The 23,029-nt window shown below is 52.5% G+C and overlaps 1 protein-coding gene across 6 annotated transcripts in view; it reads left to right on the forward strand.

Moving 5' to 3' along the window:
* Nucleotides 1-23,029, forward strand: part of TRAPPC10 (trafficking protein particle complex subunit 10) — a 67,959-nt gene that overhangs the window by 26,846 nt on the left and 18,084 nt on the right. For 3 of the 6 annotated variants that reach the window (XM_064476472.1, XM_031460676.2, XM_031460673.2), the window contains 11 exons: nt 810-1,006; nt 4,789-4,984; nt 6,770-6,881; nt 9,236-9,483; nt 14,671-14,817; nt 15,459-15,573; nt 16,419-16,495; nt 17,286-17,377; nt 19,422-19,562; nt 19,844-19,956; nt 22,412-22,926. In XM_064476472.1, coding sequence (XP_064332542.1) covers nt 810-1,006; nt 4,789-4,984; nt 6,770-6,881; nt 9,236-9,483; nt 14,671-14,817; nt 15,459-15,573; nt 16,419-16,495; nt 17,286-17,377; nt 19,422-19,562; nt 19,844-19,956; nt 22,412-22,926 — 1,953 coding nt within the window. Of the gene's footprint in view, nt 1-809; nt 1,007-4,788; nt 4,985-6,769; nt 6,882-9,235; nt 9,484-14,670; nt 14,818-15,458; nt 15,574-16,418; nt 16,496-17,285; nt 17,378-19,421; nt 19,563-19,843; nt 19,957-22,411; nt 22,927-23,029 lie in introns of those variants that run through there. The other 3 variants (XM_031460684.2, XM_031460688.2, XM_031460689.2) reach the window with 3 other exon arrangements.

Raw genomic sequence — 23,029 nt, forward strand, 5'->3', positions numbered from 1 at the left:
TGAGTCTGCTAGGTGGATTTGTGCAGCATTCATGACAGCTGTAAGCAGAGACAGACAGCAAGGACCACTTCTGTTCCCCTGCTTCCCCGGAAGAGCGCTGAGGCTGGACTCGGCTTTAGTGAAAGCAGGGTGCTCTCGTTGGCAGGCGGAGCGTTTGGGACTTGGAGTCAGAAGCCACATTCATTTCTGGGACCAGGCTGGCTCCCCTATGGATCCATATGAATGAGAACCACTTTCAGAGCCCTAGATGGTCCTCTTTCCTCGGGTTCGCCGCTGAAGCGGCCTTGCCTTGACACGGCCTGCGAGTGGCATGGAGGTCGGCTTGGTTCTGGGGCCCCCAGAGAGCCGAGGGGCTGCGAGGGAAACCATGGTGAGACCGGCCTGGGCTTTTTGCGAGTGGCCGCAGCCCTGGGCGGGCAGCGAGCCTGCAGCAGGAGAAGCCGCTCGCCGCTCCGTCGCGGTGGGGCCGGGGGCTGGGTGGGACCCCGCAGCGCTTGGGTGCGGGGCCTCTGCCGTACACATCTGGGTTTCCAGGTCCCAGCTCACTAAGCAGATCCTGTGGCTGCGGGCAGCTTGCTCAGCCCTCTGACTCCGCCTCTTCCCTGTATGTTGGGGGAGCCTCCCTCAGAGCCACTGGTCCACGGGCTGGTGCGGAGCCAGCCTGAAGCGCCGGCAGCAGCACCGCGCTGGTCCCGTCCCGAAGTGGTCAAGTGCGGTTGCTGCTCTATTCTTTGTTATTGGACACGTCTTGCCAGATAAACTAAAGAGTATTAATTAGCCTGCTTTCACGGTGACTTGTTTATTTTCAGGATACTGAAGTGTATAAAGCTACAGTAAAAGACGACCTTACAAAGTGGCAAAATGTTCTGAAATCTCATAGCTCGGTGGACTGGTTAATAGTAGTAGTTGAAAATGACGCCAAGAAAAAAAACAAAACCAACATCCTTCCTCGAACTTCTATTGTGGACAAAATAAGGAATGACTTTTGTAATAAACAGAGTGACAGGTAAGTGTATCTTTTATTTTTCCTCATTGGGCTGATACCTGGATGTGCAGTTTACTGGCTCCCGAGTAGGAATAAATACGAACGCTGTGTGCGCCTGTTGTGTGCCTGACACCTGGGCATGTGGTGTGTGCTAAAGGGAGGACCACATCCCTCTCCCCGCGGAGTTCCTGGGCTGCTGGCAAGAACATGCAGGGGCTGCCTGGGACGAGAGGCCCCACACCCGCAACCGTGGGAGCGAACACAGGGCCCTTCTGAAGACGGGGAATGGGTGTCAGCGCAGGAGGGTTTTGAGCAGTCTGTGGCCCTTGTGTGCAGTGGGGGTCTCTAAACAATTCTTGGTTAGGGGACCCTGTGTTTTATTTGTTTACCTAAACACCTAGTAGGATTCCTGAAGCAGATGTTGTAAGATGCTGACTTAATCTCCTTCAGATCAAGGTTAAGATTAAAAGGGAATCTGAAAGGCTGCTCTGGAGCGTGGACTTACCTTCCCCTCTTGCTTTTTCCCTTCTGGGCCTTGTTCCCTCCTGTGGGCATTGCCGTACCTTGCTGTTCAGTGATGCCGCTCCAGCTGTGCTGGCCAGCGTGTTTCTTAACACCGTGCCCATTTTAGTCTGTATCTCGTAGTTTCGCACTTTCGCTCCCCCAGGTCCGGGGGTGCAGTGGTGAGCCTCATCCCTGCGCTGGAGCTGCGGGGTCAAGCGGCGGAGACGGGTGTTACTTCACACCCCCATCATCGCACTTGGGGTTGTCACGGTGGCAAATGCTCAGACGGAAGGTTCCAGAGTGTGGCAGGAGCCTGGAGCAGGGGTCTGGCCTGCTCTGAGGGCTGCTGGAGCTGCCCTGAGAAAGCAGTGCTGAGGCTAAGAAGTAAGGGTGCAGAAGGAGGTGAGGGAAGACGTCCGGGGTGCGTGTGGCCGGGAGCACCAAGCAGAGGCCGCCGCGTGGCTGACTTACCTGCGGGCTGCGTCCGCGGCGGGGCCACCCCGTGAGTCCACAGCTCTTCAGGGAAGCAGCCACATGTGGGCTTCCTCTTTCTGTCCCACATGATCCTGGCCACGTAGCAGTGTCCTGACTTGGCTTTGTCTAAAGTTTGAGTCAAATATTAGTTTGTTGAGCTTACGGTTTATCTGAGGGAAATTTCATGCCATTGGGACTTGTGGGAAGTTTTTCCTAAAATCTGGTGTTCATAAATTAGTTATCTCAAAGGAACCAACTTAACATTCTAACAAGAAGCCCCACAGCTGAGTGTCCTTGCCGCCCTGTGCCCCCGCACACTGACGTTTCTGTTCTGGGGGAAGCGAGAGCGGACGCTGTGGGCCGGAGTGGAGGGAGGGGAGCCGGCCACCCGGCCTCCCCGCGCTCGGGGCACTGCAGAGGAACCGCGTGTTTGGGGGCTTCACTCAGTAAATAGATAGGCACTAGCGCGGTGTATTCGTCTAAACTTGTGAAAGGTTCATATTCTGTAGTAAGTTTTTCAGAGTGCTTGTGGGTTACTTTTGTCTGTGTTACAATTTTTATCTCATTGCCAAAAGTATGTTTCTGCTGGCCCATTTAAAACTAACTTTAGTGATGCTTCTTTATATTTTAACTTAGAAAAATTTTTAATATTTCATCTTAAGTATTTAAAAATACCTTCTAACATTTTGATTTTCATTAATCTCCTAAGCTACCTTTGACAAATCTGTGTTCTTTTTTTGTCAAATCTGTGTTCTTAAGGTATAGATTTCACTTAATAGAAAATTTTTTCTTTGAACAATAAATGCATTTCTACACCATTATTGTTAGTATATACTATTCTACAATATTAATGCACTGTAAGTTATTTATATAATCCTCTGCTGGAATTAGAAGTTATTGCTTACTTACTATTATAAACAACATTATAAACCTCTTTCTAGCTCAGAACTTAATTTACATCTTTAATTATTTCCTTAGGCTAAGTCCCTAAAAGGAAAAGTACTTGGTAAGAGTTTTGTGCACTTTTGAGCTTTCGGGGTGCTGAGACGGGGGCTGTGTCGGGGGCTGTGTGCTGATGGTCCGCGCTCCGGGGGCGGCAGGTCCCAGCCCGTGGCTCCCCGCCACGCAGCACTGTGCTCGTCTCCTCATGGGCCCCCGCCGCCCTGCTTTGAGCTGTTTTGGGTTCTCCCTTTACGAGTTAACTGTCTAGGCATGATGTGAGTTTCTGAAGCTTAGCTGTTTTTTTTTTTTTTATTAATAAAAGAAGAGGATCTAGAAACGGTAAACGCTGAAGGGCAGAATAAGGGATAGAGAGTGTAATGAATATATTGTCTGATTGGTAAGTACCGGTCACTGAAAAAAATGCTGTTTTTGTGTTTAGTGTTTGTGTCAGTTCCCGTTTTCACCCTCCCCTGTAGGTTCAGGGGTGCAGGGTCTGTGTCTGGTCCAGAATAAATGTTGATGATTGCAGCCCTTGAGAATGCCTTAGGGGCAGACTACTGAGCTGATGGTTCTGGCAGCTCCCGTAGTGAGTAATACGCATTAGCCCTTTGGCGGGGAGCTTGGGAGTGAGCTGGCTGGACCCCCTCATCTTTAGGGGAAGAAGCAGTGTCTGGTGGGGTGGAGTGACTGGAATTAAAGCCAGCTACCGGTTTTTGCATTTTCCTCTTGGTACTGATTATTCATTCACCTGGTGGATTGTCCAGAGTATGGGCCATCTCACCCTTTTTCTCCACTGATTTATAATTGCATAGACTTAGTCCTTCCTCCGGGAGGTATGACGGGGCTCAGAGAAGATGAAACTTAGAAACCTGTCGTTCTGCTACTTGCTGGTAGTTCGTGTGAGATATTCACGGAGGAGAAGTGTTAAAACTCCCAGCATCAACATTTGAAAAGCATTTCTGAGCTCAGGTTTATCCGTCTTCTTTCTAGAAAGAAAGGCACCTTTTCCAGCCTGCTGGATGAACATGCTGTCTTTTCCAGCTCTGCTGGAAGCACTTGTGCTTTTATGTCTTTGTTGTCTTCACACCGTGATACGGAGTCTTTTCATGGTGAAGGTTTATTATACCTGCAACTTAAGCCACATTCTTCTGGGCCTTTGTTTTTAATGATTTATTAGCCGTGCTTTGAGGAGCTCACGGTCTGGTGGGAGAAGCAGACCAAGAAGGAGAGAAACCAAGCGCAGCGGGAGTGTGAGCCCAGCGGGGCCGTGCGGGCCGGCAGCTCGGGGAGCGCGGCTGCCCAGAGGGCCGGTGGCCTGTCGGCCGAGCAGGGTGTTGCAGGGCGGGGGGGGGGGGGCCGCTTTCTCTAGGTGGAAGGAGGTGGGAGCACCAGGCGCTCCGCGGGCTTGAGTCGGGGGCGGTCGGGATCACAGTGAGACAGCCAGACCGGTCCACGTGGTCAGGGTCCTTGTGCGCCGCGTTGAAAGATCTAAATTTCAGTCTGTCCGTTACAAGGAACCAGAAGAGGTTTTTGAGGAGGGCAGGGCGAATGGGGTTTGGGAACTGAGTGTGACATGATCACCGTATGTTACAGAGAGCCCTGGAGGCAGGGTCTGACACTCAAGACGCATCAGAAGCCCCTCCCCCTTTCCAGTCCGTTCTTCAGCAGCTCTCAGGAGCAGCACCCACTGCTCACGTGGTATTAGACCAGTTTATGATAAGCCTTTTCCTGATCTGATTCCTCACCCCCTGCCTGATGTGTTTCACCAGTTGGAGGGAGGAAGGGGAAGAAGGAGGTCAGTTTGCACCCCAGGAAGGCGGCGGCAGCTGGGCAGTGGTGCTGAGCTCGGGCGTCTCCCACAGAGTCCGCTCATGTCTCCGCAGGTGTGTTGTGCTCTCCGACCCCTTGAAGGACTCCTCCCGAACTCAGGAATCCTGGAATGCCTTCCTGACCAAACTCAGGACATTGCTTCTTATGTCTTTTACCAAGAACCTGGGCAAGTTTGAGGATGACATGAGAACCTTGAGGGAGAAGAGGACTGAGCCTGGCTGGAGCTTCTGTGAATACTTCATGGTTCAGGTATGTGATGAGCCACCAGACTCTGCCGTTTTCTCCTCCTCTCCCTCCCTCTCTCATTCTTTAGGAATAAGGAGCTCTCTTATGGTAATTCAAACTGACGCAGTTTTAGAACCAAAAGACAGTAAACTGGCTAACAGATGATGCTTCGTTCTCTCGGCTTAAAGCAGAGGGTCTGAGGCCATCTCCTAAGTGATGATGTTGTCAGCTGCCCGGCCGCTTCAGAGCTTGGCATCTAGCCTTCTGTGAAACGGCCTCGTCCTCAGAGGATTTCTGGTTCTGCTCAGGTCTTGGGCCTCTGGGCTGTCTACCCCGGACATGACTTGGGCGGAGGGGCCCCAGCAGTGGTGATGGCCCTGATGGTAAAGACATCTGCCCCCGGCCCAGCACCGTGGTTAGGTGATGAATTCTCAGGAATACTTCCTCTGTGGCTTCGTTTCATAACCTTGGGTTCCAATAAAAGATTGCTGTAAGCTCGGTTCTTCACTCTAGTTTACAGAGATGCTTAGTTTTTAAAAATGGTGGTCAATGATCAGACTTTTTCTTTTTAAGAAGAAAAGTCTTAAGTAAATGAAGGGATGTGTAATAGTGTAGTTTGGGGAGAAGACCCTGCTAACATGGCACAGGGTGGTAAGAACGTCTCTCTTGGGGACCAGAGTATGTTCACCATATTTTGACTGAAAAGCATAAGTTTCCTATTTTAGCATCACTTGTATATTAATTACTGAAGAAATAATGTGCTTTGAATAAATAGAAGACCAGTTCTCGTTAGAAATTTTGAACTTTATCTCTTACTCTGCCGCTTCTGTCTTGGTGTTTGGATGAGCTTGGCCTCGTAAGGGGATTTGAGCGTGCTCACCGTTCTCTGTGTGGCTGACCCGTGACAGCTCTTTCAGGTTGCCCTGTCCCTTAAACTCGTTTCTAAGAGTGACAAACAAGGAAAGAGGGAGTCTAAATGAACCCAGTGGTGTTGGATTGGAATCTGAGGTCTCAGTGTGAACCCCTGGGTGGATGGATGACGGATGGATAGATTCAGAAATACAGACGTTTGGGTAAATGAGGGTTAGTACATATCCATACGTTTCTTCCAGGACAAATGGCAGCTCAGTAGCAGTGAGTTAGTGCCAAGACCGCGGTTTCTACACTGCACTCTCCAGCACAAGGTGCCGGGGCTCCTCGTGGAGGGTTAGATCCCAGGGCTGGTGCAGGGGAAACACAGTGTCTTGTAGGACTAGAAAGTAAGAAAGCGTACAAGAAGAAACGGTTTGTCAAGAGAACGGACGCACCGCCTAGAGGAGCCTCCTGATCAGGCCGAAGCTGGAACAGCTTGCGCGACAAAGTAAATAATGCTAGAATTGGGCTGTAACCCATGGGGCGAGGTTAATACCCACAGGCTTACACAGAGACAGGTAAACAGTTTAAATAAGTAAATGGAGGTTGAGCCCAGCCCTTCCGTGGGGAAGAATTCCATTTAAGAAGTGCGTGTCTGGGGAGGCAGGGGGACCTGCAGGGACGAGAGGCTGATGGTCACGCCCCCTGCTGCTGACAGGCCAGGGCGGAGTGTCCAGGAATCACTGGGCCTCCTCCCTCTCTCTGGTCCCCTCTCCCTGTGCGCACAAAGGTTGACAGGAGCGGTCACTAAGTTGACTTTGACTTCACACAGCGCAAGTATCGCTCATTGCTGCGTGCTTTTCTGTGTTTTAATCTTTCATAGCTATGTGTTTCAGCACATTCATTTATGTTTTTGCTTTTTTTTTTTTTTTTTTTGGACTTTTTTTGGGTGAACAGGAGGAACTTGCCTTTGTTTTTGAGATGCTGCAGCAGTTTGAAGACGCCCTGGTGCAGTACGATGAGCTGGACGCCCTGTTTTCTCAGTATGTTGTCAACTTTGGTGCTGGGGGTGAGTAGCAGAGCTCTAGAAACAGCCCCTCCCTCCGCACAGGCTCCCCGCTCCTCAGGGCCGGGGGCCGCCGCTTAGTCACCCAGCGATGGGCCGTCCTTTGTTGTTTTTGCATGGATTATGCAGGCTATATTCCTATGGTTCCTATGGGAAATGAAATGAGAATTGAGAGCTAACGTTGTTTTTAGATAGAAAGTGTCATTTCTGCAGCTCACAGCTGGCTGGTGATGCTTCTGATTCTGTGCCTCCTTGGGGGCATAGGAGTGGAATCTTCTGTTGAGAGGCTGTCTTTGTAATATTTGAGTGGTCGTTGCAGTGAGTCTTACGTGACAATGTTGTGAAGGGCGCTCATCTTTTAAACTTTTAAATGATGTCTTAAGTCTTCTACAAATACGACATTAGCACAGTGGCAGAGGAAGAAGCTTCTCATTGTGCTCACTGCTTTCTGCTTGACGCTGCTTTTGAGAGAAGTGGCACCACACCGCGACGCCCGCGGCCTGTAGCTGTCCTCGTCAGCCGTCCGCCCGCGGCGCCTCTTCAGGCTGACGGGTCAGGGTCGGAGCCACTGCTGACGGCAGCCGCGTAGCACTTCACAGCGCGGGTTCGTTAGCTGTGTTCAGCCACCCCTGGTGTTGGACATTTGGGTTGTTTCCACTCTTGCTACCACAGGCAGTGCTGTGAGAGGTGTCTTAGTTGGGGGTCCTTTTTGAGAGCCCTTGTCACAGTGTCTGAAGAAAGGAGTGATGCTGGGAGACCGGTAGGGACGTGCAGTGCTGGGGCAGTTACATGAGCCGTGGGCACCGTCCTTGTCCTGGAGTGGTGAGGTGTCCCCAGCTGAGCCCCACTCCCTGACAGGTCCATGCAGTTCAGGTTGGGACCTCCTGCTCTGCTAAGACACACATACAGACGTGTGCCCGGAGCAAAGGGTTTACCGATCAGGTTTAAAACATTTAGAAGCGGTAAAATGACAAATCTTGCCTTTTACCAGCTCACATTATACATCCATGTCTCAGATAGCTTGTATAGTTGTTACATTGTCTTTCACACAATTTCTTTGTTCTCTCAGTTTTAAAATAAATCTGGGGCAATTTAAAATTCAAAAGTAAGCCTGGACCAACTTTTGCAGCTAAATGGTAAGATTGCTCGTTTTTGTTCGTCACACAGCAGATACTTCCTGAGAGGCCAAGGTGTGCCAGGTACTGCTCTAAATACAGTAGGAACAGAGCAGAATTCCTTCTTCCGTGGAGTTTACATGAAGGGGAGGCAGGCACAGAAAGTCAGTATGTGGCTTAAAGTCCAGTGGTGAGGATCTGAGTGCAGGCTGCAGGAGAGGACACGGTGCTGGGGAGAGACGGTTGGTCCGGGAGGTAACGTTGGCACCGAGGCCTGACCGAGGTGTAGGAGTGAGCCAGGAGGGTGCTGGGATGGGGGGGTCCCCGACCAAGGGACCTGCTGGGGTAGGGGCTGATGGGTGGGGCAGACCCCTCTGTCAGGGCACTGCAGCAGCTCTGAGTTCAGATCAGTGAAGGGTGCTGGTGCAGCCGGCATGTCAGATGCCCCCTGACATCCCGCTGACTGCACTGCGTGCGCCAGCACTGAGCCACGTCCTGGTGTGAACATAGAGTGAGATGGTTATGACTCCTCTCCCAGAGTAAGAAAAACAGGTTAAACTGTTTTCATGAAGATTGAATGACTTGTTATCGTAGCTTCTCTTGTTTAAGATCACATTTAAGCCTTAGGGCTATCAGTTAAAATCGGGGGGCCTTGCTGGAAATTTCTGACAGTTGAGAATTTTCCCCCTCTGCTTCCCGCTGCTATGTCTTCCTTGTGCCTCCTGTCCCTTCCTCGAGGGGCATGACTCAGGTAGTGGACATGGTTGGAGACAGACATTTAAGGAAGTAAGGAGAAGTGTGAGGTGAAGGAAGATAAGACAGACCAGCACAGTCACATGGCCAGGCCGCTCCCCAGCTCCCGCCTGGGCCTCATGCCTTCTCTTGGAGCTGACTGACCCCAGAGCCTGAGCTGTCCCTGACCCTTGGCCCAGCCATCTCTGATTGCACCTTGACCTGACCATGGCCTCCTGGGCCCAGTACAACGTTGTGCCTTGTGGCCTCCGTCCCGTTCCCCTGTGCTCATCACCAAATGCCAGGTCCTGAGCGGGTGTCCTTGTGGTAACCACCCTGTCCCCACATCACTGGTCCGGGTCCCCAAAAACTGGAGGGGTGGGCCGGCGCCCAGGGACCAACCAGCCTCTAAGCTGCCCGTCAGTCCCTGGGGGCCACAGTCCTGCGCAGGAATCTCAGTGAGGTGGACGGATCTGCAGTCAGCGCCTTTCATGCTGTGTGTTTGTTTAGATGGTGCCAACTGGCTGACTTTTTTCTGCCAGCCGGTGAAGAGCTGGAATGGACTGATCCTCCGAAAGCCCATAGATATGGAGAAGCGCGAATTGATACAGAGGCAAGAAGCCACCCTGTTAGATCTGCGCAGTTACCTGTTCTCTCGCCAGTGCACCCTGCTCCTCTTCCTGCAGAGGCCGTGGGAGGTGGCTCAGCGCGCCCTCGAGCTGCTGCACAGCTGTGTGCAGGAGCTGGAGCTCTTGGACGTGAGTCGTCTCTTTCCCAGTCTGCCCTTCCTGACCGTGACCCGGAACTCTGAACCTTCAGTCCTGACATTGAACTGTGTGTGCTTAGGAAAGAGTGTTCTTTCTGAATGTCCTTCACTTTTTACTATATTATTTGCATAGTTACTCTATACTGATTCATGAATTGCTTGAAAATGTAACTTCTGCTCTCAGCATGTGGAGTTCACGTTGGCCCAGAACGAGCCTCTTAGGTCAGTTTCTTAATGTAATTTTTTAAAGTAACTTTGGCTTATTCTCTGGGAGCTGGTCTTCACTGATGAGGATTACTCACCTGATGGACACGTAGGATTAGGTTTTGTAGGTGGACATTGATTTGATTTTAGAACTGTCTTTTCAGATAAGTGGTTGAAGGTACCCATGTGAGTGGCACACAACACGCTGTGCACGGTGATGAGTAGCACCAAGTATACTGGAGACACGTTGTGAACACGTGTGTGCACGTGTGGGTGAGAGAAGCCAGTTAGTGAGGCCCGAAGCAGTTTATTTGTAGTGAAATACTTGCCTTTAAAGAGCGCCACCCCCCGCGCTGCTGAACTCTTTTCCTGCCCGTAGGCTTAGGCACACTTAGTGAGGCCAGCGAGCTTCTGTGCCTGTCCGGTCTGGGGGCTCTCAGCTTTTTTATTTCAGTGACCTCTTTACCCAGAAGAATATACAAAGCGTTACACACGGAACGTGCACACGGAGTGTCTTGTGCCATTTCGCAGGACTCACAGGCAGCCCCGCCCCGTTCCCCGGCTGAGAACTGCGCGAAGGGTCTCATGCCACTGTGCAGACGGGGACAGTGGGTCTGGAAGTGGTTAGACGGCCTACCAGTACCACGGCCGTCCCTGAGCCGGGTCGCCCTGCCGCCCTCCACTCCTGGCTGCCAGCGGCAGCCACGGGAGGCCCAGTGTGAGCAGCGGTAGGGAGGGTCTGCACAGTTTAGGAACTCCTGCTGTGTGTTCCCTGGGCAGCTAAGTAACAGGCTCGACTGAGGAGACGTAAACGCTTCTGAAAACCCAAGTGAGGAGAAATTACTTTAATGGCTAAAAATGAGGTGTCTTGCGTGGCCGAGTCAAAAGATGGGGAACCTGGCTTTCTATCGAGTTGTTTCTCTTCCTCGGACATGGGGAGGAGCAGCGTTTTCCAGCCGGCAGATCTCGATCACCTGCTTTAGCTGCCCCGCTCCCTCCGTGCTAACTGGGGAGGGCGCGGGTCTCATTAACAGGGCAAGGCTCCTGTGTTCGGGGGTGCCCAGAGATTTCACTGTTCACACTGGGCACTTTCAAATTGACCCCAGGGGGGTGTCGTAGGAAGGACGCAGCTTGGGGCAGGCGTGGGAAACCATGGGGGGTGGCGTGGAGCCGGTCTCTTTAGTGCCGGGCCCAGCTCCTCACAAATTTGAGGATTCAAGAACCTTTTTCAGATTTTTTTTTCTTGCCTTAGAAAGTTGACTAGCAGTGGGGCTGCCAGGCTGCAGAGAGGAGAGGAGAGGACGCGGTGAGAGGCCGGGCTCTCCGGGCAAGGAGGGAGCCCCCCGGCATCCGGAAGCTGGGCGGGAGGAGCCGTGGCCCCGCGACACACCGCTCCTGGGCAGGCGGCGTGAAGCCAGGAGAGTGGACGTGGGAGGCCGGCTAGGGGCAGCCTGTGTGGTGCGGGAGTGGTGATGCCTTTTCCTCCGGGGTCCCTGCCGCCGTTGCTCCTCTCATTCCGTGCGGTGGGCACAGTGCGGTGGGCACAGTGCGGTGGCCACAGGGAAGACGCATGCTTTCCCGCTCGCCCACTGCCCAGCGCGGCCCGTGTCCCGAGTTCTGTAGAAGTAGCTGGAATGGGTCAGCCTTTGGGCTAGAAAGAGAACCTCCGGGGAGGTGATGGGCCCCGGGGCCCGGGATGCCCGGAGATGCCCGTGGCTGCTGGGGGGGCGGCGGGCTGGGTCTAGGCGCTCGTCCTCCGGCGTGGCTGGAGATGAGCCGTGTGCTCTGTGCCCCTCGCGTCAGGGTGCTACTTCCCCGCGCCTCCCTTTGCTGAGTGACGTGGTCCTTATCATCACTGTCTCCCCGAGTGGAGGGCTCCCCACTCGCCACACTGTGGAGCTTTCATTTTAGTGGACCAAGTAGACCAAGTCAGAATCCCCAGGTAGATGTGGCTTCAGTGGCAGGTGCAGAGGGAATGCGTTTCAGGCAGAGAAAAGTAACTTGTATTTAAAGAGCTCTAGAGGAACTTAGTCCTGCTAGAACTTAGGTGGAAAGGGAGGACTTGGACAGAGGCTACTGGAAGCCAGATTCTGAAGGGAGATTGTGAAAGTGTCATCTTGAAAGTTGGATTTTGTTCTGTAGCTAGTAGGGAGCCATCGCTGGCTTTGCAGGTGGGGTGCCATGAAAGGCGTGAGGACCTGGGGGGTGGGGGGCAGAGAGAAGCAAAGACTTGGACGGAGGCCCAGGGAAGAGGGAGAGACTTCTGCCATAATCTAGGGAGAAGGGTGAGGTCCGAACTAAGGTGGTTGGGGTAGATTCTGAATAAACAGTAAAAAAAAATTTACTCAAGGAATAAATGGTTCTGAGTCAACTGAATATCTGTCTCACACCATACACAATGAACTCCAGGTGGAGTTTTAGTCTAAATATGAAAGGCAAAACAGGAAAGCTTCTGAAAGCTAATATGGGAGAATATCTTCATGACCTTGGGGTTAGCAGGTGCGCCTTAGACAGGACTGAAAAGCGCTAACCGGGAAGGCAGGGCAGGAGAGGCTGGGCTGTGGGGAAACCCAAGCGCCCCTTCGTCAGTAGATGCGGCAGAGTGGGTGGGAGGGCAGCCCGGGTGGGAGAGAGGGCCCGCAGGCTGTGGAGTCGAGAGGCCTCCACCCAGAATATGTCAACAAGTCCTGCAGACCAGCTTAAAAGACTGACGCATCGGTGGAAAACAGACAGAAGAAGGTATCCAGGTGGGCAGGAAGCGTGTGCAGGGCGCTCAGCCTCGTTGACCCTAGTGAGACGCAGGCTGAAACCACGGTGACGTGCCAGCACCCCCGCCCGGAGTGGCCAGCAGGGAAAGGCCTGACAAGGGTCAGTGAGCTGGTGGAGGAACCGGAGCGCCTTTCTCGAGGCGAGTGGGGTTGAGCCAAATGTGTGCATGCCCTGTGAGCCGGCAGTTTCACCCCAAGTCACAGAAACACAGGTGTGCCTGGAGACAGCGCAGAGGCGCTCGTGGCAGCATTGTTCATGATCACTAGAAACTGGAAATAACCCAAATGTCCATCACGTGCAAGGGGAGCAGTGGCCGCGGCTGTTCAGGCAGCAGACGAGCACCCAGCAGTGGCAGCAGCGCACTTGTGGTGGGCGAGTCTTCCAAATGTAAAGTTCTGGCACCAAAGGACCCTGCATTTTGTTTCGTGTGTGCAGAGTTCAAGATTAAGCAGAAGTGGTCTGTTGGGAGGCGTCTGGCCGGTGGTGGCTCCATGCAGGGGACGGCGGCTGGCAGGGAGCTGGGGGGCGACTGCACCTGTGACCAGCGAGGGGGGCCACTTTGGGGTTCACTTAGGATGCAGGTTTTTTAGCATTTGTGTTACGTAAAAAAAGTAGGTTTCACAAAAGAGAATGATAAGAATGCCTTTAATTTTAGGCTTAGAAAACAGTAAAACAGCTTTGCTGTTACTGGTAATGCTGGTATCAGAAGAGGAGGAGGCTTTAAGAAGACTGAAGAATACCTACTAAGAAATTAGTTTTTAAAGTGTATTGCTCACAAAAGAGGTGATCAGGCGACCCAGAAGTCTGGAAAGGTGCTCAGTCGGCATCCTTCTCATCAGGGCGTGTGAGTCGTCCAGAGACGCTGAGGGCACCGCCGGTGCCGAACGGGGCGGCGGAGCTGCGAGCTCTTCTGGTGCTTGGCCCGCGGTGGGCAGTGGCTTCTCTCTGTCAGGTTTGGGTGGCTTTCAGAGGGACGTGCGCCGCCACTGTCTACAGACGGGTGGCTCCTGGGTGAGACCACGTGGGCTGCTTGGCAGCCTCGTGTGTTTGTTGCGGTGTTTGCTTCCTCCGGGGCTGCATGCCAGGCGGTGCCCGCCCTGGTGTGACTGGCGGAGGGACGTGCTCCGACCGGGGCCCCGGGCTGCAGCCTTCCCACCAGCTCCTGTGCCTCCCTTCGAGTGCGGCCCATTGTCCGGGCAAGAAAGTTGTACCACTTTCTGAAAGTAGCTTCTGATCACATACGTTTTTTTTTTTTATACTGAGTTTTCTTCTCAAAGGACCTAAGTAGTTTATCTCATTTTTCAAAGACTGGCCAGTTCAGCGTTTATAGGGACATTTCATGGCATTCTCTGGTTCTTTACATTTGGTTCCAGGTCCTTTTATCTGTGCTCAGGGTGTGCTGTTGAGGGAGTCCTTACATAAGTCCATCTCGTCGGCATCAGGTAGCTTCTCACTTGTCGCCAGCTACAGCATCACCACTGTGTCCCCGTTTGGAATAGTACCAATGACCATAATCTCACCAAAACTGGGGTACAGTGTGGGGTACCTCATGATATCAGTGCCACCAGGGAGACAGGCAGCACTGCCAGCTAGAAGCGTTCAGGTGCCATTGGCTGTGAGACACAGTCCTGTGTCGGAGACGCTGAGACGTGGGGGGGCCCGTCTTAGAGCCGGGCCTGTGGGGCTGGTGCTTTTGAGTTTCTGCCAATACGACACTTACTCTATCACGTCTCTGAGCAACGGGAGCTCTCTTTTACACACATAATTACACCTAAGAATTAATGGTAATTCTTAAATATCATCTACTATCTACTTACTATTCAGATTTCTAGTGTTGAACATGCCCCTTCTGACATGTGACCCAGCGGCCACCCGAGATCTTAGCTCCGCCTTCACCTTACGTGCCCCTAACCTGAGAGGTGGTCGGTTTTCGACCTTAAGAGTGAGGGATGTTAGTCAGCCTTTTTGTAGGCTTCTTTTCTTAACAAGCGTTTAAAATCTATCGTTGAAAGTGACACCGGTGCCGAGTCAACGTGGTCATCAGGAGCATGACCCAGACAGCACGTCTGGGCATGGGGCGTCCCCCCCCCCCCCCCCCCGCCCGGCGCTCTCCCAGGGCTGGGGCTGCTGCTGGACGGGGCAGACGAGGGCGCGCGGGCTCGGGCCCTTTCCCCGAGCGCTGTCCTCACGCCCGCGCTGCCCCCAGGTCTCCGTCCCGCCCGGCGCTCTGGACTGCTGGGTGTTTCTGAGCTGTCTGGAGGTGCTGCAGAGGATCGAAGGTTGCTGTGACCGGGTGCAGATAGACTCCAACATTGCCCACACCGTGGGTTTGTGGAGCTACGCCACCGAGAAGGTAACTGCCGGCGTGCAGACGTGAGCTGTGTCCCTGGGCTGTGCCTCCGGGGCGGGGTGAGCTGTGGGGAGCGTGCTGGTCACTTAGCCTCGGGCGGGTCTAGTTGCTTTAGGGCGTGTCTGGCAGCAGCTGGACCAAGTGGTTCCCCGTGAGTGTCACTGGATTCAGCCGGGGTCAGTGCTGTGCTTGTGCCGAAGGCAGGACTCAGGAACGGGGTGGGGGCCACCACAGGGCGAAGTGTGAAGCCTCCTGTAGCGTGGAGTGGCCTCTGCTTAATCAGGTGGTGGCTGCCCCACGTGCCGCAGGAAGGCCTGCTGGGGGGGTCGCGTGGGGCAGGCAGCGTGGGAGACCCTGGGGAGGGGGTTGTGTGGGGCAAGCGGTGTGGGAGACCCTGAAAGCCTGGGGGTAGGCGTGGGCTGGGAGCGGCCACCTCAGGGTGACTCAGAGTTACCGTGCTTAGGAGGTTTGAGTGTGAAGCAGCCCCAGTGAGGTGCATTTTTGTATTCAAGTGAGAGTTATGTGGGTAGGAAAGCGACATTTCTTCCAGGATTTAGTTTGGATTTTATTTTTGCATTGCAATTTATAAATCCTCTGCTGACTCTTAGGGCAAAGTCAGTGAACGTTTGTGTTTATCTCAACAGCTGAAGTCCTTGGGCTACCTGTGTGGGCTTGTGTCTGAGAAGGGCCCTAACTCAGAAGACCTCAACAGGACAGTTGACCTTTTGGCGGGCTTGGGAGCCGAGCGACCAGAAACAGGTACCTTCTGGGATGTTCCTGTGCACGCGGTGGAAAGTACTGAGAACGTCGGCTGTAACTGGGCGTGTATGACTTAGGTTCTGGCAAGGTAGCTACTCACCGCTTGGGAAATCGTACTCATTGTTAGCTGGCCAGATTAATGCATGGAGTATTTTACCTTTTAGTAACATAAAGAAATGTTAGAAATAGTTTAAGAAATTGGAGGGACTCTTAAAAACGTGCCTGAGTTTCCCACAGGCTTAAGTGAGCTCCCTGTGACTTTTCACAGCCCACGTGAGGTTTAAACGCACCAGTCTCCCTCTGAACTACAGGTGATGTATTTTTTTTAACTATATGGCCAGACAGATCCTTTTATTCAGTAAATTACTCCTAGGTAATAAAGCACTTGAGCATGACTAATTTTTCTTGGTACGAACATAGAGACGAGTGTGGTTTAGCAAAGCTGCTGCTTAAGTACAGAAATCCTAGTGACCTGAAAGGACTCCTACTGAATTGAGTAGGTTTGTTAGGGAAAATGTGTTACATGTGTATTAATTATACTGTTTCAGCTTGGGATCGCTTCACATCACTTTGGAAGTAATTCAGTTCTTTGGAGGATTTGTAATACATACTTAAAAAAATTCTAGTCTCAAAGATAAAAGTATTACGTGAAGGGTTGAGACTATTTTGTGAATATATTACCTGGACACGGATGTGAGTGGTGACACAGCTCCAGCTGGCATGGGTGTCTGTGATCTCCACAAGCATCAGGTGGAGTCCTCTACCTGTGGCATTTGGGGCTGAATGTAAAACACACATGATGGGCATGATGGTGCTGAAACAGGACTCATTTCTTTCTCTTTAAGCCAACACAGCTCAGAGTCCTTATAAGAAACTCAAAGAAGCATTGTCATCAGTAGAAGCTTTTGAAAAACACTACTTAGTAAGTATTACAGATGTTCCCTGCCCACCCGTGGCAGACAGCCCGTCTCCCTGAGACTTTGCTGGTACATGAGCTTTTGAATTGGTAATAAGCTGGTGTTTGGGAACCCCCTCTTGTTGGCCTTATAAGTTTCTTTGGTACCCTAGGGAGTTGCGGATGAAATCTGTAATTAGCAGTTTCATTAGATCAGACCAGAAAGGATCGTTGCTTCTTAGTATCCATGGTACCGTAATTAGGCATAAAGCATCTCTGGATGTTCATGATCTTGTTCACAGTGGTACTGCTATTCAGTAGAACGGAAATTGTAAGAAAGGACAGTGAATGGTTTTCTGTGTGCAGAGGAATAATCTGAACCTGAGCAGAGCTGTTGTGCCTGGTTTCAAAGGACTTGAATTTGGGAGAGCTTAGAGAGCAGTGCAGTGGAGGCGCGGCGAACCATTTGCTTTCTCAAGTCATGGAAAACTCAAGAGCATCTGACAGTAGTCTGTAATTTTATCTCTGTTATCCACAATGTGAGAAAAATATCAAAATGTTACCCACGTACGGAAAATACTTTGAAAAAAGTGAATATTCTGTGCTGCTGAGTTCATATTTCTTTTATTATCATGCTTCATAATTTATATACAAGTTAATGACTTTGTATAAATCACTATCACATAAAAACTCAATGCAAAAATAGATGCAAAGTAAAATATTAGTGACAAAGTCTTTTGCTTTAGCTTTGGGTAAATAAATGTAAGTTTTGTCTAGCATTAAAATTCCAGAATTACTTGCTTTTTCTTTCCCACAGGACTTGTCCCATGCTACCATTGAAATGTATACGAGCATCGGGAGGATTCGATCTGCTAAGTTCGTTGGAAAGGATCTGGCAGAGTTTTACATGTAATTGAATTTGAACTTTAACTTGAATTTCAGACATTTCACATGTATGGTGAGAGGTTTTCTATGTGGGAGGAAACACGAAGTGTACGTAACTTTTAAAATGAAAAATGTAAACTGTTCACCAGTCATCATCATTTTCAAAGAAAATTTCTTTTGAAAGCCAGAGAGTTCAGCTTATTACCCTGAATAGTTGTTACTGATCTGCTTCTTTTATTAACTTAGTGAACTTACATAATCTCATATATGTAGGTAAGATATATATAATATTATCTGCAGTAAAATGTAGTGTTATTATGAAATCTAAAGAGCTGTGAGACAACACGTATGAATCCACACCCAATGGCAAGTCATGTGTGTCATGGATTCTCACGTGTTGCTCTGTAGCAGTCTGTCTGGTTTCTGTCACACGCCTCCCAGGAGGATGGACAGCCTCGAGGTCAGTGATGGGAAGCACGTGTGTGACCAGGCGAGCGCCAGGGCTGAGCTGTGACTGACGGGCAGCCACTGGGTCCAGGCACTGTGAACATTTCCAGTCTGGCTCCCGCTTTACAGTTGGGTTCCAGAGAAGAGACTCAGAGCGTGGCCTGTTTCTCATGTGTTTGATGAAATCAGCCTGTCAAAGAGCAGAATCTGGCTGGCAGTGTAACTGCTGTTTCAAAGCACTGGGAAGGGAGAGAAATTGTGAGGGAGAGATGTTTAGGTTTTCTTAGAAGAAACGTGTGTCTATAATTAGTAAAGTAATTTCACTAGATGGAGCAAGGAAGAATCATTTATTTTAAATGATCGAGGGGCCTGTGAAGAGGTAGGTCCTCTAAGTGACCGTCCTCGTTTTCTAGATGTGGTTGGAGCAGGTAGCCAGCCACACAGCTAATCAATGTCGGGGCTGGAGCCGGGCTCTCCTGAGCCCCCACCAGGTGCAGCTGAGGAGCGGTTATTAGCTAACAGAGCAAAGAAGCCACACCCTCAGGTGCTGGGAGTTGAGCCCACCCGAGGCTTGGACTGTGCTGCGAGGGCACTGGCCTGCTAGGGAGACCTGGGCCCTGGTTCCAGCCTGACCACAGACGGGCTGGGTGCCCCTCGGCCTGTGCCTCCAGGGGCTGGATGACAGAGGGTCTCCCTTCCAGCTCTGGAACATAAGAGTCTTTGGCTAGAGATGGTAACCAAAGAGGCAGTGACCCTTTTAAAGATAGGGGTGGGAGAGGGCCGTGGAAGTCTAGAAAAATCCATGCATGTAATTTGATAGGTTTGAAGTGCATTTGAGAATGTGGGAACGCTCGTTCCTTCCAGAGTAAGGTCATGAAGACTGGCTGTTTCCCGGGACGCCTGGCGAGCGAGGGCTGCTTAGTGTTGACCTCTGTAGCCCCGCGCCTGTTGGCCCTGGAAGTTTCTTTGGTACTTTTGGGAAAGGCCAGGGGATCCGTATTGTTGCTGAAGCTTTGGAAAGTGCTCATTAACTGTGTTAAACTTTGTTTTATCCTGAACATCTTCAGGGTGTAAATTGGGACAGGGAAGATCTTTTGGGTGGTATGTGTTGCTGTTTAAATTCTTCATGGTTCTCTGTAAATAAACCTGCTCAGTGCTATTTGTGGGTCTCGGAGGCAACCCTGACTCATGTCTCAGTGGGTCCACACAAGCTGCCCTGTGTCTCCTTGTGTGGGGCGTGGCACCGAGCCCCGAGTCCGTGGCTCCCTCCATAACTAGTTGTGCACCTGTGGACAAACTCTTCGCCTTCTTTTACGCTGGGTGTTCCTGAGTCAGCGTGAAATAGTGAGCGGTGCCCTCACTTTCTTGTCTGAAGGCTCAGATCCGAAAGCTCTCTGACTGACGTGTGATGCTGGGCAGACGGCGTGCGGGCCCGCACCCTGAGCGCACTTCCCAGACCGCGCCATGTGTCCTGCTTTCACGTTCTGTCCCGTACAGGGGACTGCTCACCTGTGTCTGCGCGGGCTGTGAAGGGCGGAGGAGGGCGAGGCACGGAGGGCTGTGTCTGAGTCTGGCGCTTTTTATGACTCATAATGAAAGCTTCTGTGTGTTGATTTGCAAGGAGGAAGAAGTCCCCACAAAAGGCAGAAGTCTATCTTCAGGGAGCGCTGAAGAATTACCTGGCTGAGGGCTGGGCCCTGCCTGTCACGCACACAAGGAAGCAGCTAGCCGAATGTCAAAAGCGCCTCGGACAAATTGAGAAGTATCCTTTAAGTTGAACACGGTCGTGAAATGGGAAAGTCACTTTCCGTTTGCACGGTGGCAGTGCCCACGGCCGAGTGCTTGCTTGATAAGTACCTGATAGTTAGGAGAGAAAAGCTGCCTTGACGCACGGGCCTTGCTGGGTAGCAGATGACGCCCCGTCATTAGGTCTGACCTCGTAACCTAGAGCAGGGCCGCCTGGCAGGCCGCGCCGGGGCGGTGGGGGCTGCGCGCGGCTCCCGCAGCGTGGGGTCCTCTCAGGCCCCTTGACTGTCCGCTCAGCTACCTGCAGACCAGCAGCCTCTTAGCCAGCGACTGTCACCTGACCGAGGAGGAGCGGGAGTCCTTCTGCAGGGAGATACTCAGCTTTGCCGGCCAGCAGACGGACAGCCCAGGTGAGGCGCAGGTTCACAACTGTCGTGTGAGACATTTCACATTTTGTGGATAAGTAGAAAGAGTAACGCAACGTGTATGTGACGTGTGCTGGCCACCTAGGCTCGGCAGTTGTTGACGTTCCGCTGTGTAGGGAACGGGCGTTGGGTACTCCTTTCTTCTTATTTTCTCCTTTTTGCCGGACGTCAGAGCCACTCCAGACCTCGTGTACCTCTTCACCCTGAGGCAGTTTAGCATCTTCTGAAAACAAGGGCGGTCCCCCAGCCACCCTGCCCAGGGAGCAGACAAGGTCCTGACTTGGGCACCAAGCGGCCCCCCTTCCAGTCTCCCTCATTGTCTCAAAACATGTTTTCATGCTTTGTTTTGTGTTAGAATGGCCGGCCTCTCCCCGCCTGACCAGGGTCACGCACCGCATGGATTACATCTCAGCTCTCCTCTAACGCGGAGCGCCTCTTCCCTGTCTCCTTTTCTCCCTTTTCTCAAGGCTCTGACCTTTTTAAACATAACAGCTTTATTGAGAGGGAATTCACATTTCCTGTAATTCACCTGTTTGCAGGGCACAGTTCAGTGGCTTTGGTGTATCACAGAGATGTGCGGCCGTCACCACAGTCGGTTTTAGAACATTTTTATCACCCCGAAAGAAACCCCATACTTACATCCACCCAGCTGCCTTCTGCCCTCCCCCCACCCCCCAGTCCCTGGGAACCACCGGTCTACTTTCTGTCTCTGTAGATGCCGGCTCTGGACATTTCATGTAAGTGGAATCACACAGTTTGTGGGTTTTGTGCCTGGCTTCCTTCGCGCAGCAGTGTTTTCGGGATCTGCCTGCGTAGTGGCTTGTGTCAGTATTCCGTCCCTTCTCGTGACTATTCTGCTGTGTGGCTGGGCCACACTGCTCCTTTCATCGGTGTGCGACATCTGGGCTGTAAGACGCCGACCTGTTAGAGACATCGAGCCAGTGTCTCCTAGGCTGTCCCAGCTTCTGAAGTTTGCTGAGTGTTTCCTTTTGGGGTGCCTGTCAGGAAGGCAGGTCTGAAGGGCAGAGCCCGGCCAGTCGTCGCAGCAGACACAGATGCTGCTGCACGGCGGGCGAGGTTCATCGCGATGCCGAGCCCCTCCTGTCTGCTTTATCAGGAGCGTTTGTTCAGAGCAGCTGCCGCCTCAGCTCCGGCCGCTGCGACCAAGCGCCACAGAGTGGGCGCTGGAAGAGCGGACGGCCCTCTCCTCACAGTTCTGGAGGCTGGCGTCTGAGGTCAGGGTGCCAGCAGGGCTGGCTCCTGGTGAGGCCTCTCTTCCTGGTTTGTCCTTCATGACAAGGAGCGGGGAGGGGGGAGGGGATGGGAGGTGGGAGGAGAGGTGGAGAGACTTAGAGAGGGGGCTCTCTGCTGCCTCCTCGCAGGAGGGCAGGAGTCCCTCATGGCCTCCTCTAAACCTGACTGTCTCCCAGCGGCCCCACCTCCAAACTTAATAATATGGGAGGGGCACTTCAGTCCATAGAAGTTACTAACTGCTTGAAAGCCAGTGTTTCCAGAGGTGGTGGCTGCGGGTTGAGGATCAGAGACCACGGGGGTGCGCTTCATCATGTCGGGCCCCCTGGACGGCTTCTCAGGCAGCATGGCACTGACGAGTCTGTCATTTAGAGTCTGCTGTGCATAGACTGGCCATCGGGAGAGCCGTGTGCCACGTCAGCTGTGTGTGACATGGGTGTGAGCTGGGTCAGGGGCACTCTTCTGCCTACGGCCCGTGGCATCGCTGTGTGGATGCAGCATCCTGTGACCGTCCTCTGTCGGCTTGTGATGTCACAGTGTCCATCTTGGCAGAGCATGCGGTTGAGGCGTGTTTATTTAGCAAATACTCCCGGTCAGCCCGGAGGCCTGTGGGCTCCTAGACGCGCCAGCGCTCGCAGAAAGGACAGTGGAGGGTGCGGCCAGGCCTCCCCGACAGTGACCGTGGGCCAGCGGCTCGCTGCCCTCCTGGCTCCCCGCTCCAGTGGCTGCCTTGATGGGGTGGCGCACCCTGGGTTTATGTCCAGGTGTACAGGGAGATTCGGGCCTCTCCACTTGTGAATTTCTTTGTGTGGGTGGGAATGTGGTGGGATTCCTTGGAACAGCTCTAGGAATCAGACTGTTTACAAATCTTGTTTTGAAACTGAGTTGTTAGTTGATCTGTAGTTGCCGGATCTGCTAAAAGAGAACTTAGAAACCTTAATTTCTTCAGATTTTATGATTTTTCAGGAGTTATGTAGGCATGTGTTTATGCTTTTGACACAGTGACTCTTCTCAGTGTGTGAAGATGGCATGGGGTTGGGAGGTGCTAAGCCATCTCTTGTGCACCATTGCGTCCTGCTTCTCAAGTGGAGGGTACGCCGGCCGGCCCGGCAGTGACTGAGGCCCCGCTGTCTCTGTGGCATCTGGAAGTGTGACTTGGGAAGTAAAACATGGCCCTTTGTGTTCCCAGGTCACAAGATAGTACTGCCCCTGCATTCTTTTGCACACCTGAGAGACCTCCGCTTCACCCCACCCAACGCTGTGGTCCACGTGGGAGGCGTTCTGTCCGTGGAGATAACTGTGTGCAGTCAGATGCCTGTCCCCGTCCAGGTGGAGCAGATCGCCATCCATGTCCACTTCAGCATCGAGAAGAACAACTACCGGAAGACTGCTGAGTGGCTCACCAAGCACAGGGCGGCCGGCGGGCTGGTCAGCTTTCCCACGGAGGCTGCGCCTTGCCCTGCACCGCAGAGCAGCCTGCCCGCGCTGGAGCTGTGTGAGATGTTTGAGAGAAGCCCTTCTGACAACTCCTTGAACACCACAGGGATTATATGCAAAAATGTTCACATGCTCCTGAGGAGGCAGGAGAGCGGGGCTGCTCTGGAAGCATCCACGGGCGTGGCCCTGGAGGACGGGGCCCATGTGCTGAAGTGCACCAGTGTGACCCTAGAACCAGGGGCCAATACCATAACCTTCCGGACGCAGGTAGGCGCTGAGCCGGCCGTTGGTTTTAGAGATGGTCAGGAAGTGGGTGGCGCTCGCACAGTTGTCTGAAGGAGGGGAGGTCCTTCAGAGGCCTCTGTCCCCT

The sequence above is a fragment of the Camelus dromedarius genome, chromosome 2 (genome assembly GCF_036321535.1).
Source record: "Camelus dromedarius isolate mCamDro1 chromosome 2, mCamDro1.pat, whole genome shotgun sequence".
NCBI classification, from domain to species: Eukaryota; Metazoa; Chordata; class Mammalia; order Artiodactyla; family Camelidae; genus Camelus; species Camelus dromedarius.